The 14,052-nt window shown below is 40.8% G+C and overlaps 1 protein-coding gene across 1 annotated transcript in view; it reads right to left on the bottom strand.

Annotated features, from left to right (window-relative positions):
- The window catches only part of LOC126095418 (katanin p60 ATPase-containing subunit A-like 2), a 79,137-nt gene extending 65,708 nt beyond the window's left edge, over positions 1-13,429 (bottom strand). Inside the window, exons 1-4 of the mRNA XM_049910215.1 lie at positions 13,347-13,429; positions 3,807-4,296; positions 3,562-3,730; positions 3,344-3,456 (exon numbers count right to left, since the gene is read on the bottom strand). Of these exons, the coding sequence (XP_049766172.1) occupies positions 3,344-3,456; positions 3,562-3,730; positions 3,807-4,296; positions 13,347-13,429 (855 nt within the window). The remainder of the gene's footprint in view (positions 1-3,343; positions 3,457-3,561; positions 3,731-3,806; positions 4,297-13,346) is intronic.
- Positions 13,430-14,052: the final 623 nt, after the last annotated feature.

Here is a 14,052-nt window from a genome sequence, read left to right as displayed (position 1 = left end):
ATCTGTCTGTGTCTATTGTTATCCCATGTGAAATAATGAGAACATTTTTGAAATTGTGAATCATGTCTGTATCTTAGCTGGGACATGGGTACCAGCCTGGTATTCACCTACCTGGATGTGTGAAATTGCATAAGAACCACATTCAAGTTGGTCAGCACACTGACCCCCGTGTTAATCTGCCAGGCAGATCTGGTAAGCTAATGTGTACAGATATCCAGGTGGGTAGTAAAGAAAAGAAGTAAATGGATTTTAATGTGTGAAATAATTAATAAAAAGATTAACCTAGAAAGTTAGCACTACACCTAGAAATCCTCATGTCAAGTTTTTTCACTAAAGACATCAATAATGCCATTACAATCAATAATGTTTACAATTTCACTTTCAATTTGCAAAGAATAATAGCTTCCATTTGCAGCAATGACAAATCTCTCTCTCTCTCTCTCTCTCTCTCTCTCTCTCTCTCTCTCTCTCTCTCTCTCTCTATCTCCAGTGTCTCATGAAGTGAGGGCATGTGACATTGTTGATAGTGATCCATCTGTCAGATGAGGACATTAAGCTTGGGTGGACCCCTTGATGCTATTGGAGAACAATTGGCTATGTGCCAGCACTGAGTTTCATGCCTCTCTCTTCACTTACCATCATCCAACACAAACATTACCCACACTACACAATCCCATTACAGTCTTCTGCAATCATCAGATACTATTAAACACACAACTCCCCCATTTCATGAAGGAAAGCTGCCATTGTGCATCAAAGACAGAACAACCTTTCCTAGAAGGCAGATGAACCTGCACTTTGGGGCTTCCCAGCCAACAATGACATATGTCTTTACTTTCTTTTACTATGATGAAGAAGCAGCCATAGCAATCTCAGCTTGTACACAAATCAATTTGAAACACAAAACTAGAGAAGTTACTATGTTGTGGTTGCTGTTGTTGTTGTTGTGGTCTTCAGTCCTGAGACTGGTTTGATGCAGCTGTCCATGCTACTCTTATCTTGTGCAAACTGCTTCATCTACCAGTACATACTGTAGCCTACGTCCTTCTGAATCTGCTTAGTGTATTCATCTCCTGATCTCCCTTTATGATTTTTACCCTCCATGCTGCCCTCCAGTACTAAATTGGTGATCCCTTGATGCATCAGAACATGTACTACCAACCAATCCCTTCTTCTAGTCAAGTTGTACCACAAACTCCTCTTCTCCCCAATTCTATTCAATACCTCCTCATTAGTTATGTGATCTACCGGTCTAATCTTCAGCATTCTTCTGTAGCACCACATTTTGAAAGCTTCTATTCTCTTCTTGTCCAAACTATTTATCATCCATGTTTCACTTCCATACATGGCTACACTCCATACAAATACTCTCAGAAACGACTTCCTGACACTTATATCTATACTCGATGTTAACAAATTTCTCTTCTTCAGAAACACTTTCCTTGCCATTGCCAGTCTACCTTTTATATCCTCTCTACTTCGACCATCATTAGTTATTTTGCTCCCCAGATAGCAAAACTACTTTACTAATTTAAGTGTCTCATTTCCTAATCTAATTCCCTCAGCATCACCCGATTTAATTCGACTACATTCCATTATCCTTGTTTTGCTTTTGTTGATGTTCATCTTATATCCTCCTTTCAAGACACTGTCCATTCTGTTCAATTGCTCTTCCAAGTGCTTTGCTGCCTCTGACAGAATTACAATGTCATCGGCGAACCTTAAAGTTTTTATTTCTTCTCCATGGATTTTAATACCTACTCTGAATTTTTCTTTTGTTTCCTTCATTGCTTGCTCCATATACAGATTGAATAACATTGGGGAGAGGCTACAACCCTGTCTCACTCTCTTCCCAACCCCTGCTTCCCTTTCATGTCCCTTGACTCTTGTAGCTGACATCTGGTTTCTGTACAAATTGTAAATAGCCTTTCGCTTCCCGTATTTTACCCATGCCACCTTCAGAATTTGAAAGAGAGTATTCCAGCCAACATTGTCAAAAGCTTTCTCTAAGTCTACAAATGCTAGAAAATTAGGTTTTCCTTTTCTTAATCTAGCTTCTAAGGTAAGTCGTAGGGTCAGTATTGCCTCATGTGTTCCAATATTTCTACAGAAACCAAACTGATCTTCCCCGAGGTCGGCTTCTACCAGTTTTTCCATTCGTCTGTAAAGAATTCGCGTTAGGATTTTGCAGCCATGACTTATTAAACTGATTGTTCAGTAATTTTCACATCTGTCAACACCTGCTTTCTTTGGGATTGGAATTATTATATTCTTCTTGACGTCTGAGGGTATTTCGCCTATCTCATACATTTTGCTCACCAGATGGTAGAGTTTTGTCAGGACTGGCTCTCCCAAGGCTATCAGTAGCTCTAATGGAATGTTGTCTACTCCCATGGCCTTGTTTCAACTTAGGTCTTTCAGTGCTCTGTTAAACTCTTCATGCAGTATCATATCTCCCATTTTATCTTCATCTACATCCTCTTCCATTTCCATAACATTTCCCTCAAGTACCTCGCCCTTGCATAGACCTTCTATATACTCCTTCCACCTTTCTGATTTCCCTTCTTTGCTTAGAACTGGGTTTCCATCTGAGCTCTTGATATTCATACAAGTGGTTCTATTTTCTCCAAAGGTCTCTTTAATTTTCCTGTAGGTGGTATCTATCTTACCCCTAGTGAGATAAGCCTCTACATTCTTACATTTGTCCTCTAGCCATCCCTGCTTAGCCATTTTGCACTTCCTGTCGATCTCATTTTTGAGACGTTTGTATTCCTTTTTTCCTGCTTCATTTACTGCATTTTTATGTTTTCTCCTTTCATCAATTAAATTCAATATTTCTTCTGTCACCCAAGGATTTCTACTAGACCTAGCCTTTTTACCTACTTGATCCTCTGCTGCCTTCACTACTTCATCCCTCAAATCCACCCATTCTTCTTCTACTGTATTTCTTTCCCCCATTCTTGTCAATTGTTCCCTTATGCTCTCCCTGAAACTCTGTACAACCACTGGTTTAGTCCATTTATCCAGGTCGCATCTTCTTAAATTACCATCTTTTTGCAGGGATGAGTGCGGGTACAACGAGATTAAATTTGCCCCCCCCCCCCCCCCAACTAAACTCAATAATTAACCAAATTCTACACTAGTGACAGTGCTGGTACCTTGTTCTCCATATTTTCAAATTACATTCATTTTTTGCACCAGTTACAATGAAAATACAAGCACTTATCAAGGTCTGTTGGAGGCCTCTTTCCTCTTGGCAACCGAGGCCCTGGCATACCTTATCTGTGAGTAAAAGAACATAAGAAATTCAGAGAAATATTTTTTATTGAGTGGACACACTTACCCTCACAAGTTTTTCTGAGTCTCCTCTCCACTTGCTAACAAGTGAGCACGCCGATATATTGAAAAATGTTGTTTTGCATTGTGCTGCAACAGCTTTGGCAAGTAAAGTTTTCCCTGAAATATTAGGTTCTTGAATGCATCACAGGGGTACTTTCACAGACTAAAAATTACAATAAGTATAATAAATATTACAGAAAACTATAGTTTTACATTGTGTACCTGTTCCTGGTGGTCCATACAGTAATAAACCCTTCCATGGTGACAGAATTCCTGAGAACAGCTCTGGGTATTTAACTGGGTAGACAACAGCTTCTTTAAGCAGACTTTTGGCTTTATTTAATCCCTTTACATCATCCCAGTGAACATTCAAGTTCATCATCCATATATCCTAAATAATTAAGAATTTGTTATTATAGTGTACTGAGATTTAGACAGCTCTGAAGCTTTGATTATTTCATACATACCTGTATAATAATTTCTGCCAGATCTTTATATTCACCACTGAAATGTGGTGGAGGTTGCAATAATATACTCCTGATGGAGTTATTCTCTTCTGTCTTACTGTTGTCTGCCACTAGCAGTGGTATTACCTTTATCTCTGACTGCAAATCCTTAGATAACTGTTCAGCATCAACTAACTTATCTGGCTTACAGTCATTTTTTCCACCCTCTTTTTGCTCAAAGGAGTTACTTTCATTATTCAGAGTTGATGATGAACTGTTGGCTTGTACTGTTTTCTTCTTTTGAAAGTTATTTTTTGATTTTGGAACTGAGAAATTTGTTGATTCTATATTTTCTACTGCCTTCTTGCATATTTTAGGATACTTTTGAAATCTTAGATAGTAGTATGTTTCATACTCCATAACTATAGTTGGAAGGTCTATGTTGTCACAGACTTCATATTCACCAGTCAAACATGCTTCTTTGGACAGACTTTGAGCAGAACACTGAAGTCTTAAAAACACATGATCAATGACAAAAACAGAACTAAAGGAAAAGGTCATAAAATATTAATGCAGTATATCAAATTATATGGTATTTTAAATTGGGTAATAATGAACTGAAGAATGAAACAAAAAACAACAGTGAATATAGCATCAAACATTTACCTGAGAATAAAAGGTGATGAAGTACATGTCTGAAGAGGCAACTGAGTGATACTGCGACATTACAACAGATACTAGAGTTACACTATTACTGAAGACTAGCCACAATTAATTTGTACATTAAATGATTCCAAATCAACACCTTACATAATTAGTGGTTACCACTTGGAAAGAAAACAGCTTTATCCCCAGTTGTTCTATTTGGCTGCTGTTTATTTATAATTTCATATTTAATGAATATATTGTTTGGTTGATAGCATTTACTATGAATTTTCTAAGTTACAAAAAAGGTTTTCCAAACTTTAGATTTAAATAATTCATCCCTATACCCATTGTTTATGATCTATGTTACTGTCTATCTTTTAACAACTGGAACTCATTTGTCCATTCTTCATTTCTTCTTAGAAATTACAGCCCTCATCTCCCCCCTCCCCCACCCCCACCATACCTGCATATCATGCACATTTCAATCACCCTTTTCATCTAGTCAGACCTGTAATTTTCCAAGAATTTCAGTCCCCCAACCTAGGTGCACTTCCTTCCCTAAAGCCCTTCTTAGTGGGTCAAGTATCACAAACATGGAATAAACAGCTGAGTTCACCTCATACCCCAACCTTTTACCTACTCTGAAAACTCCACAAACCAACTCTAGTGATCTTGCTGCTTGTTGCCCCTTCATGGCTCCTTACAGCATTCCCACAGCCTTAATTTACCAACATCCTTAATCAATCTTATCTACACCTAAGAAGTTAATCACTTCCTCCACCTCCTTACCACAATTCCTGTCCCATAAGCATGCCACTGTGTTTCTTACAATGCTGTATGCTAACATCCCCAATGCCCATGACCTTTCTGTCATTGGCTCTACCTTTCCCCATGTCTTCTTGACACTGATACTTCCTTCCTAACCCTTTGGGCCACTCACAAATGTTCATAATTTGAAAAACAATAGCTACAAACATACCCACAGAACTACCACATTAATTCATGGAGTACCTTTCTATCCAGCCTATTTATGGGTCTGCTGGAGGAATTCTTTCCACCCAGGAGTCACATTCAGAAGGAGGAAGTTCACATCCGTTTCTTACCACCTAAATTGAGTTTTTACTACATTACTTAAGCCAAATTCTGGTATGGTTCCTTTAAAAAGAGCATTGTTGATTTCTTTTCTCATCCTTTTCCAATCTGAGATGACTGTGCTCAGCATGTGCCATCAGTTGGGCATTAATCCCTAATCTTTCTTACTTATTCCCGAACAACAACATTGTGGGAAGGATAGATTGTTACTTATTGTAAAGAAGACACAAGTAAAAGACACTTTCACAGAGGTTTCACCCACAGTCTTCATCAGCAAAAGAGAAACACACACCATTCATACTCACAAGCAAGCACACCTCATGCACACAACTGGAAGCTCGGGCCAGAATGCAACCATCATGTGGGATGGAAGCAACAATCTGCAGGGGGTGGAGAAGGGATAGTAGTGTATGTGTGAGTGGGTGAGTGGGGGGGAGTGGGTGGGGCAGTGGGTGGGTGGTGTTGGGGGGGAAGACAGGAAAGCTGTCTGCCAGGGTGTGCACTGTCAGGTGCAGCATTAGGAGGTCATGGAGCAGGGAACTGGAGAAAAAAACGAGTGAAAAGGAGAGGAGCAGGGAAATATTGGCAGAGAGTGGCAAACAAAGAGGGTGAGAGGTAAGAATAGGGAGGAGATGATAGGATGGGGGGGGGGGGGGGATGGAAACTGTTGGATGGAGGGTGCAGTATATTACTATAGGTTGAGGCCATGATAATTATGGAAGTGGAGAATGTGTTGGTAGGTTGTTATACCAATATGAAAAGCTGTGCAGTGATTCAGCAGAGCTGGTAAATGACATGGCTGCATTCATAGCTGGCCCAACCCCTGATGGGGTAGGATAAACTGGTGACAGGACTGGAATAGGAAGTGCTGTGTTTTTGGACTGGGCAGGTCTTGGACCTTGGTCTTTTACAGGGGTATGATTGTTTTGGCAAGAGACGGATTAGGAGTGGCATAGGGATGGACTAGGATGTCATGGACGTTGGGTGGGTGACAGAACACCACTTTAGGGGGACGGGAAGGATCTTGGGTAGGATGTCCCTCATTTCAGGGCATGATGATAGATAATCAAAGCCCTGGTGAAGGATGTGGTTCAGTTGTTCCAGCTCAGAGTGGCACTGGGTGATGAAGGAGGCACTCCTTTGTGGCTGGTTCTTGGTAGTGGTAGGAGGATTGGGGGTTTGAGGGGAAATAGCATGGGAGATCTGTTTTTGGACTAGATCCTGGTCATAGCACCTGTCTGTGAAGGCCTTGGTAAGACCTTCAGTATACTGAGCAAGCGAGTTCTTGTCACCATAGATAGCCATCCCCAGGTGGTCAGATCATGAAGATATCATTAATGAACCTGAACCAGACTAAGGGTTTGGCGTTTTGCGAGGCAAGGAAGGTCTCATTTAGATGGCCCATATACAGGTTGGCATGCAGATTCTCATGGCTGTGCAATAGATTTGTTTGTGTACCTTCCCTTCAAAGGAGATGTAGTTGTGGGTTAGGATAAGTATAGTAAGATGTATGAGGAATGAGGTAGTGGTTTTCGAGTCTAGAGCATGACGGGAAAGGTCATCTTCACAGTAGTAAGCCCTTGGGCATGAGGGATGTTGGTATATAGGGAGGTGGCATCAACAGTGACTAGGAGTGATTCAGGAGGTAAAGTGGAGGGGATGGTGGAGAGTTGACAAAGGAAGTGGTTGGTATCCTTGATGTGGGAGGCTATATTATGGGCAACTGGTTGAAGGTATTGGTCAATGAGGGCTGAAATTCTTTCAGTGGGGGCGCAATAACCAGCCACAATGGAGCAACCAGGATTGTTAGGTTTATGGATTTTGGGGAGCATATAGAGGGTGGGTGTGTGGAGTGTCATAGACTAGACATGAGGAGTGAAGGATTCAGAGGAGAGGTTCTGAAAAGGACCTAATGCTTTAAGCAAGGACTGGGAGTTCTGTTGGACTTCTGGGATGGGATTACTTTGGCAGAGTCTACAGGTTGAGGAATCAGATAAATGGTGGAGGTCTCCTGGCAGATAGTCAGTGAGATTCATAACAACAGTGGTGGACAGTCATTCAGACTCTGTGTGTGACAATCTGCTTCCTCAGGTTCAAAAACACATTGTGTGTGACATTCCATCAACGTAAGTACTGTCCCCTGCTGTTCCTCCAGTGTGCTGTAGTGCTTCTCCTGAAGTACAATATCCCCCCCCCCCCCTTTCTCTTACAGCACCACCTATGACTACTATCAATGAGATTCACTTTTCCATCAACATTTCTGGGTGCCCACATGATGAGATTTACTTACTGCTCCAAGATCAATCACTCTCCATCCTTTGTGTGAGGGGCACTCCGCCTGAGGCCACACCCACTTCACATATAACCACCCTCTGTACAACCCCCATTCCAGATGATATGGATGCAACACTCGGCAGCAATGGGATACTCAAGATACATGTCTTCCTCTTCGCCACTCCTCCAACACCTCCCATGCCAGTACAGTTCACACATGCAGGGCAACCAGTCCATCCTCCTTACTGGATGGCTGACTATCCCCTCCCCCCCCCCCCACCCCCCTTCTCCTACAGCACCACCTATGACTACCATCAATGAGATTCACTTTTCCATCATGCATGGACCTACCTGACTCCACATCGTAAGTACTCCACAAAAAACAGTCCACCCACGCCTTCCATTAGGACTAGTCATGGCATAGATGGTCATGCTACCTTGCTACCTTGCATGATCAGCCAACACCTGTTGAGCAGCCCTCAACACCCCTGTATTTGACAACATCCACTTCCTCTCCCTAGGGCTCTGCACTCACAAGAGTGGAGTGGCGGGAGGGCGGCTCTGTGGCAACCCATAGATTGCCAATGACGATAGAATGAGTCCTCTATCTTCAGATTTAGTGGGCTCTGAATCTTGTTTTGGGACTATGGTTATATTCGCTTGACATGTGTTATTTTTTGCTTGTTGTGCACAAATAAAGAGTTGGTTATTTGTATCAGGAAGCTCATCGGTGTTGATAAAATACCAACAAGCTTTCCTGTTCTTGAATCCAGAACTGATCAGATAATTTATAGACAGATTAGCTAATGATGTACATTTTCTGTTTTCTATTGAACTGTTAGGGATTTCCATTTACATGTTTTATGTTGTACTGGAACTTTTTAATATCTTTGTACCCAGGTTCATAACTCCACTTCTTAACCCAAGAGAAGGAGACAAAGTCTACATGAAATTTATTTTTGTGTCTTGTATTATGACTGTGTAGATCAAAATTCAGTTGAAATTGGTTCCATTCAAGTAACAAAAAATATTGAGGAATATATGGAAGAGAAACTGAGTGCAAGATTTTCATGACATTAAAAAAGGATCCTGTGAGATGTATCGTTATCTACATTACGCTATATTATGACTGCTCTCTCCTGTTGAGGAAATAATTTATTTACTTTAGTTGTTCTGCTTCAGCATTTAATCCCATAAGACAATAAGGAATGAAAATGAGCAAAACAAGCCAACACTTGTCTCTAAGTTAACACAATGATAGGTGCTTCTAAGGGCAAAACATACCACATTGAGCTTCTTAATTTGTTTATCTATGTGATGAATCCATTTTCGCTTGTTATTCAACTGAACCCCAAGGAATTTTGAACACAGTGTTTCACTTAGTGTACAATTATTAATATCTACTTCTGGTACTAGCAGGTCTCTTGTGCTTGCATGAAATCACATGATCTGAGCCTTTATGAGATTAAGACTTAACTTGTCAGCTGTGGAACATTTGTAATTTGTTTAATTTAATTGCTAGCCCATAGACACCTTTCAACCTGTATAAGACATCATTCAGTCACACACACACACACACACACACACACACACACACACACACACACACACACACACAATATGTTGTACCTATGTAAATACAGTATGTATAGGTCAATACATAACTGCACAGTTACATTACTATTTGCAAATTCATCAGCAATATAGAAAGCTTCTTCTTTCAGCCAGGATTTTACTGACTTTCCGAAGTTATTAATTTTCAACTGGCTCATCCCACATAGTAATTTTTAATAAAAGATTTGCCACCCACAAAGATTTTTGTATTTTTTTAGTCTAGTCCAGCAGATATTCAAAGAGTTCTCGTTCCTGTTACTGAACAGTGGCCATTTGATTTAGTATCTTGTTCATCCTGGATGATCCTAGTATGCATAATGGTGTGAAAGGTGTACAGACTTAGAACAGTCAGTGTTTTGTCTCCAGTATAATGTTTAGCTATATCTGATATGTCTCTGATAAGTTTGTGTTCAGAACCTTGAGCAGTATGCTTGTGTTGTCAATAAACATTACATGTTCTGAACTACTCTTCAAAATCATCAGAATATCATTTCTACAGGCTAAGAACAAATGTGGGCTCAATACTAATTCTGGAACCAGGTATATATGTCCTCTCTCCCTTCTACCCCCCCCCCCCCCCTCACCCCTCCACCACAACCACCACCAAACTGAGGTTGGTTTAATGACTGTTGCACCTCTGTTTTCTAATATAAGGGTAAGACTAAGTGCAATAGAAGTGTTTATATTTTTACATATATCAGTTTCCCACGTACACAGCTATCAGACAGTAAAGTATCATAAAAAGTAAGTGTCTTTAAAATGACAAGGTGTTCTATAAACTACAAGGCACATTAAACACAGTATAGTTTACAATTGCTTGTGAGAGGGCTTGCCTATTTGTGTGGGATTACAACATGACCAGCAATATTTTAACCAAATGAAGGCACACATTCACAGTGTGATTGTACCAGATATCAACAAAAAATTTAGCATGGTTTGTAAGTCAATAGACAGAGCCAACAAACCACAGGAAGTGAAGGAAGATAGGAAGTGAAGCAACCTAAATATTTTTGTCACCAGCCTCCTGACCACCTTAATGTGAATCACCATGAATTCCTCTTAATCTCAGAGTAGCACTTGAACCCAATATCTCAGCTATTTGATGAATGTATTCCAATCTCTTCACTATAGTTTTTACCCTCTACAGCTCCCTTAACACCCATGGAAGTTATTTCTTGATGTCTTAACAGGTCCTCCATCATCCTCTCTCTTTTCCTTCTTGTCAGTGTTTCCCACATGTTCCTTCTCCACACCAGTTCCTTGGATAGCCTCCTCTTCTCTCATTTTATCAGTTAACCTAATTTTTAGAGTCCTTCCAAAGCATCACATCTCAAACATTTCAGTTCTCTTCCTTTCCACATATTCTCATAGCCACAATTCATTTGCAGACATTGCTGTATGCAAACATACATTCTAAGAAAATTCCTCATCTATTCGTGGATCAGAATAACAAAGTGATTGACAGGGCAGCTACCACTGCAAAAATCACACAGAGAATGAACTTGGTTGTGTCTTCTCTAATGCTCACCATTGTCATATTGTCTGCTCCCTAGGTCAGTTGAAGAAGCAGCTTGTGGCCAGTAAAGTAACCAGTAAAGTAACTGTTGATTCCTTTTTGCTATTTTCATGGTTTTTCTATTTTTTTATGTGATAGAGTGTCCTAAACTAGATGCAAAAGTGTGCAAGAAAGCAATAAGATTATTACCACCCTGCTAATCAAACCCAATACTGAACATTAACAGGCAGTGTGTAAGTATGCCCAGAACAGAAATGCTCAGCTATTGCTGCGGCATCCATTTTGTGTGCATTGTCATACATGAAAAACAACATTGCTTCTGCCACTGTTCAACTCTTATTCACTTTTGAGCTGTGGCACCATTGAGTTATTAGTCAGGTCTGTCTGACACCACTGGCTCAGGTCTAGTATTGACTATCCCTCTTGCGGCCCCGTGCCAATATCTATGAGGAAGAGTTGGTATCTCTGAGTTGTGCCCTTAGAAGGTCTTTGCTTGCCGATATATATATACGGGGTTTGCCAGCCCAAGATGGAGGCACAAACTTAGGGGATTGGCGGCAGCGACACAGCAATAGGTGGTCATGAGGTCCAAGCAGCCAAAGCCACGAGCTGCTCAAGAAGAGCCTGCATAGAGCGAGGATACTGGAGTACTTCACCAGGGTCAGCGTTCACCACAAGCAGTGGGCCAACATCCCATCAGTTGGTTAGCAACATTTGTGTCAGATGACTGCTCATGCTCTGGCTGCCCTGTTCTACGTGGCTTTCATCAGCACCACTCAGTAATCGCTGCAATGTACCATGGATCCATGGAACTGCTTGCTGATAGAGGGAAGTAACATTCTGTAATCCTTGTGGTAATTTGTTTCATTGTCAACCTACCCTCTTTATTATTTCCTGGTTTGTACCCGAGCCTCAGAATTTTACTCAGTTGGCACTTTGGTTGTAAACATAGGTAGTAGTATTGTACTAAGACACTAGTTGTCATTTGAAAATTTGTCCCGCTATTATATTGACTTTCCTTTCTGGTTTGTACCCAATCATTAATATTCTAATTAATCAGCTCTTGGTCATAAATACAGACGGAACAATTGTACTGAGGCACAGGTTCCCGTTAAACAAAAGTGGGACCTCGTGGTTAGATTTAGCTGTTAACCAGTTCAATTCTTTGATTGTAATTGAATTTCTCAGTTATTACTTATAATCTGAACAACCTGTTGTACTAAGCTGTTTGTTTCTGTGTTTGAAGGACCAGGTCATTGTTGGTGTATTTTAGCTGGATCTTGTGGTTCCACCAAGTGAATTCTCTTGTAATAAGTGTTCACAAGTAATGTTTTAAGACATTCCTTCAGAGCAGTTTGACAATCAGTTTAACTTTGAAAACGTTAATAGCCGACTGTGACCAGGACTTCAGTCAAAATCAAATTGTCAGAAGGAACGGGTTGGGATCCAGTCGCACATGAGTTGCTGATTGAAATTATGAGATTGGTTACTTTGAAGTAATATTGTTTGCTAATCTGTTTAAGCTTTAAGCACAGGTGCACATCTTAACCCTGAAACTTTCAACATACAGCTTTCAAATTAAAAGTTAAGTCATCTGTTTTGAGTAGTTGAATCACTCTTGTCATCAATTGTGCTTATATAGTTTCCATTGTTGCCATTGTTGCAGAAGGGCATTTAATAAGATAGACTGTGTCCAGTGCAGTAGAAAACACCGCTGTTTCACCTGATAATGAGTGGGCTGCAGGTCTGGCTATCTTGTAATCATTGTCGTATTGTTTGCTGTTTTGCAATACAGCACTTAATTTCTTTTGCAAAGATTGAAAGCTTATTCAACTTAGGGTTTAAGGTCACAAGTATTTTTCAAATTTGCTTATTATGTTAAAGAAAATTTTAAGGTTAAATGCTTCAATTATCTGTAAAACACAATTTATATATTGTTAGACAAACAGGTTGTGTGAGAAGAAAGTTATATTTGTGGGTCCTTCCTTCCATGTTTTCCTTAATTCCAGTAAGTACCATGTATCAACTTTATTGTACCAATCAAAGTATAATTGAGGTCAATGTTGCTAGACTGCTTTTTACATCATTCTTATGTAGGATTTGGGTAACGAAGATGATGTTCAAGACGTGTAATGATTGTCAATGTTACTGATTCTCATACACAATATTTATTTGTACACATTACACAGACAGATACAACTTAAACACTTGACGTCTCAGAACACACTGCCCAAGGTCCAGAGATACTGTTTTTGCAGTGATATTGCAATGATATTGTTGAGGAGGAAAGTCCATAGGGCTTGTGTCCCCATAGGGCTCCCCCCCCCCCACCCCACCCCCCTCCAAAAGACATGGAGTGCTGAAGCTGCATTGTGGTGTGGTACAGGTTGTCTCTGAAGAAGCTGTCTAGCTCTTACTGCTCTAGACATCTTGGTCGGTGCAGCAGTCTGCCTGTTTGTGATGTTGGTACTGGCTGAGTAGGTGGTACTGGAGGTGCCATCTTTAGGTCACCCACCAGTGTATGTACATGATCCTATGGTAGGGGTATAAGCTGATCCTGTGTCCAGTTTTCCATGTTGTGGTCTGGGGCTGACACATGTAGGACGCCATCCCTGGATAGCATAGATAACAGTGCAGCTGTATCGAGTGACTGTGGTATTGGTGTGGAGTGGTCCAATGATCATAAGACTGTGATGTTGCTACCTGTCGGTTTTCTATGTGGCAGATACCACAATTGTCGTGTCATGTAGAGACACTGTGATATCTTCTGGAAGGTAGTGCTTGACATCGACTGTGACAGAAAAGGGGGTTGTGTCATGGCATGAGGTCAAAGGGGCGGTATTATACCCTGGTGTCCCCGCCAAAGTCAATGCTGGCTTCAGTCTATTGATGGACATAGTAGTGGGTTTGCCAGCAAGCCTGATTTTGAATGTGTTGGGTCTCTGTCTTAGTACTTTATATGGTCCACGGTACACTGGGTGCAGTGCTGGCATGGTGGCATCTGCGCGCAGCATTATGTGAGTGCAGGTCTGAAGGTTTTTGTGCACAATTACAGTGGGTGTTGTGTGGTGTGACAGGGGTCGGACTCGTGATGAAGCGAATCCTTTCTCTGATGGCCGCGAG

The sequence above is a fragment of the Schistocerca cancellata genome, chromosome 8, assembly GCF_023864275.1.
Source record: "Schistocerca cancellata isolate TAMUIC-IGC-003103 chromosome 8, iqSchCanc2.1, whole genome shotgun sequence".
Lineage (NCBI taxonomy): Eukaryota > Metazoa > Arthropoda > Insecta > Orthoptera > Acrididae > Schistocerca > Schistocerca cancellata.
Note: the sequence above shows the minus strand (reverse complement) of the source record. Positions and strands in the feature narration are given on the sequence as shown.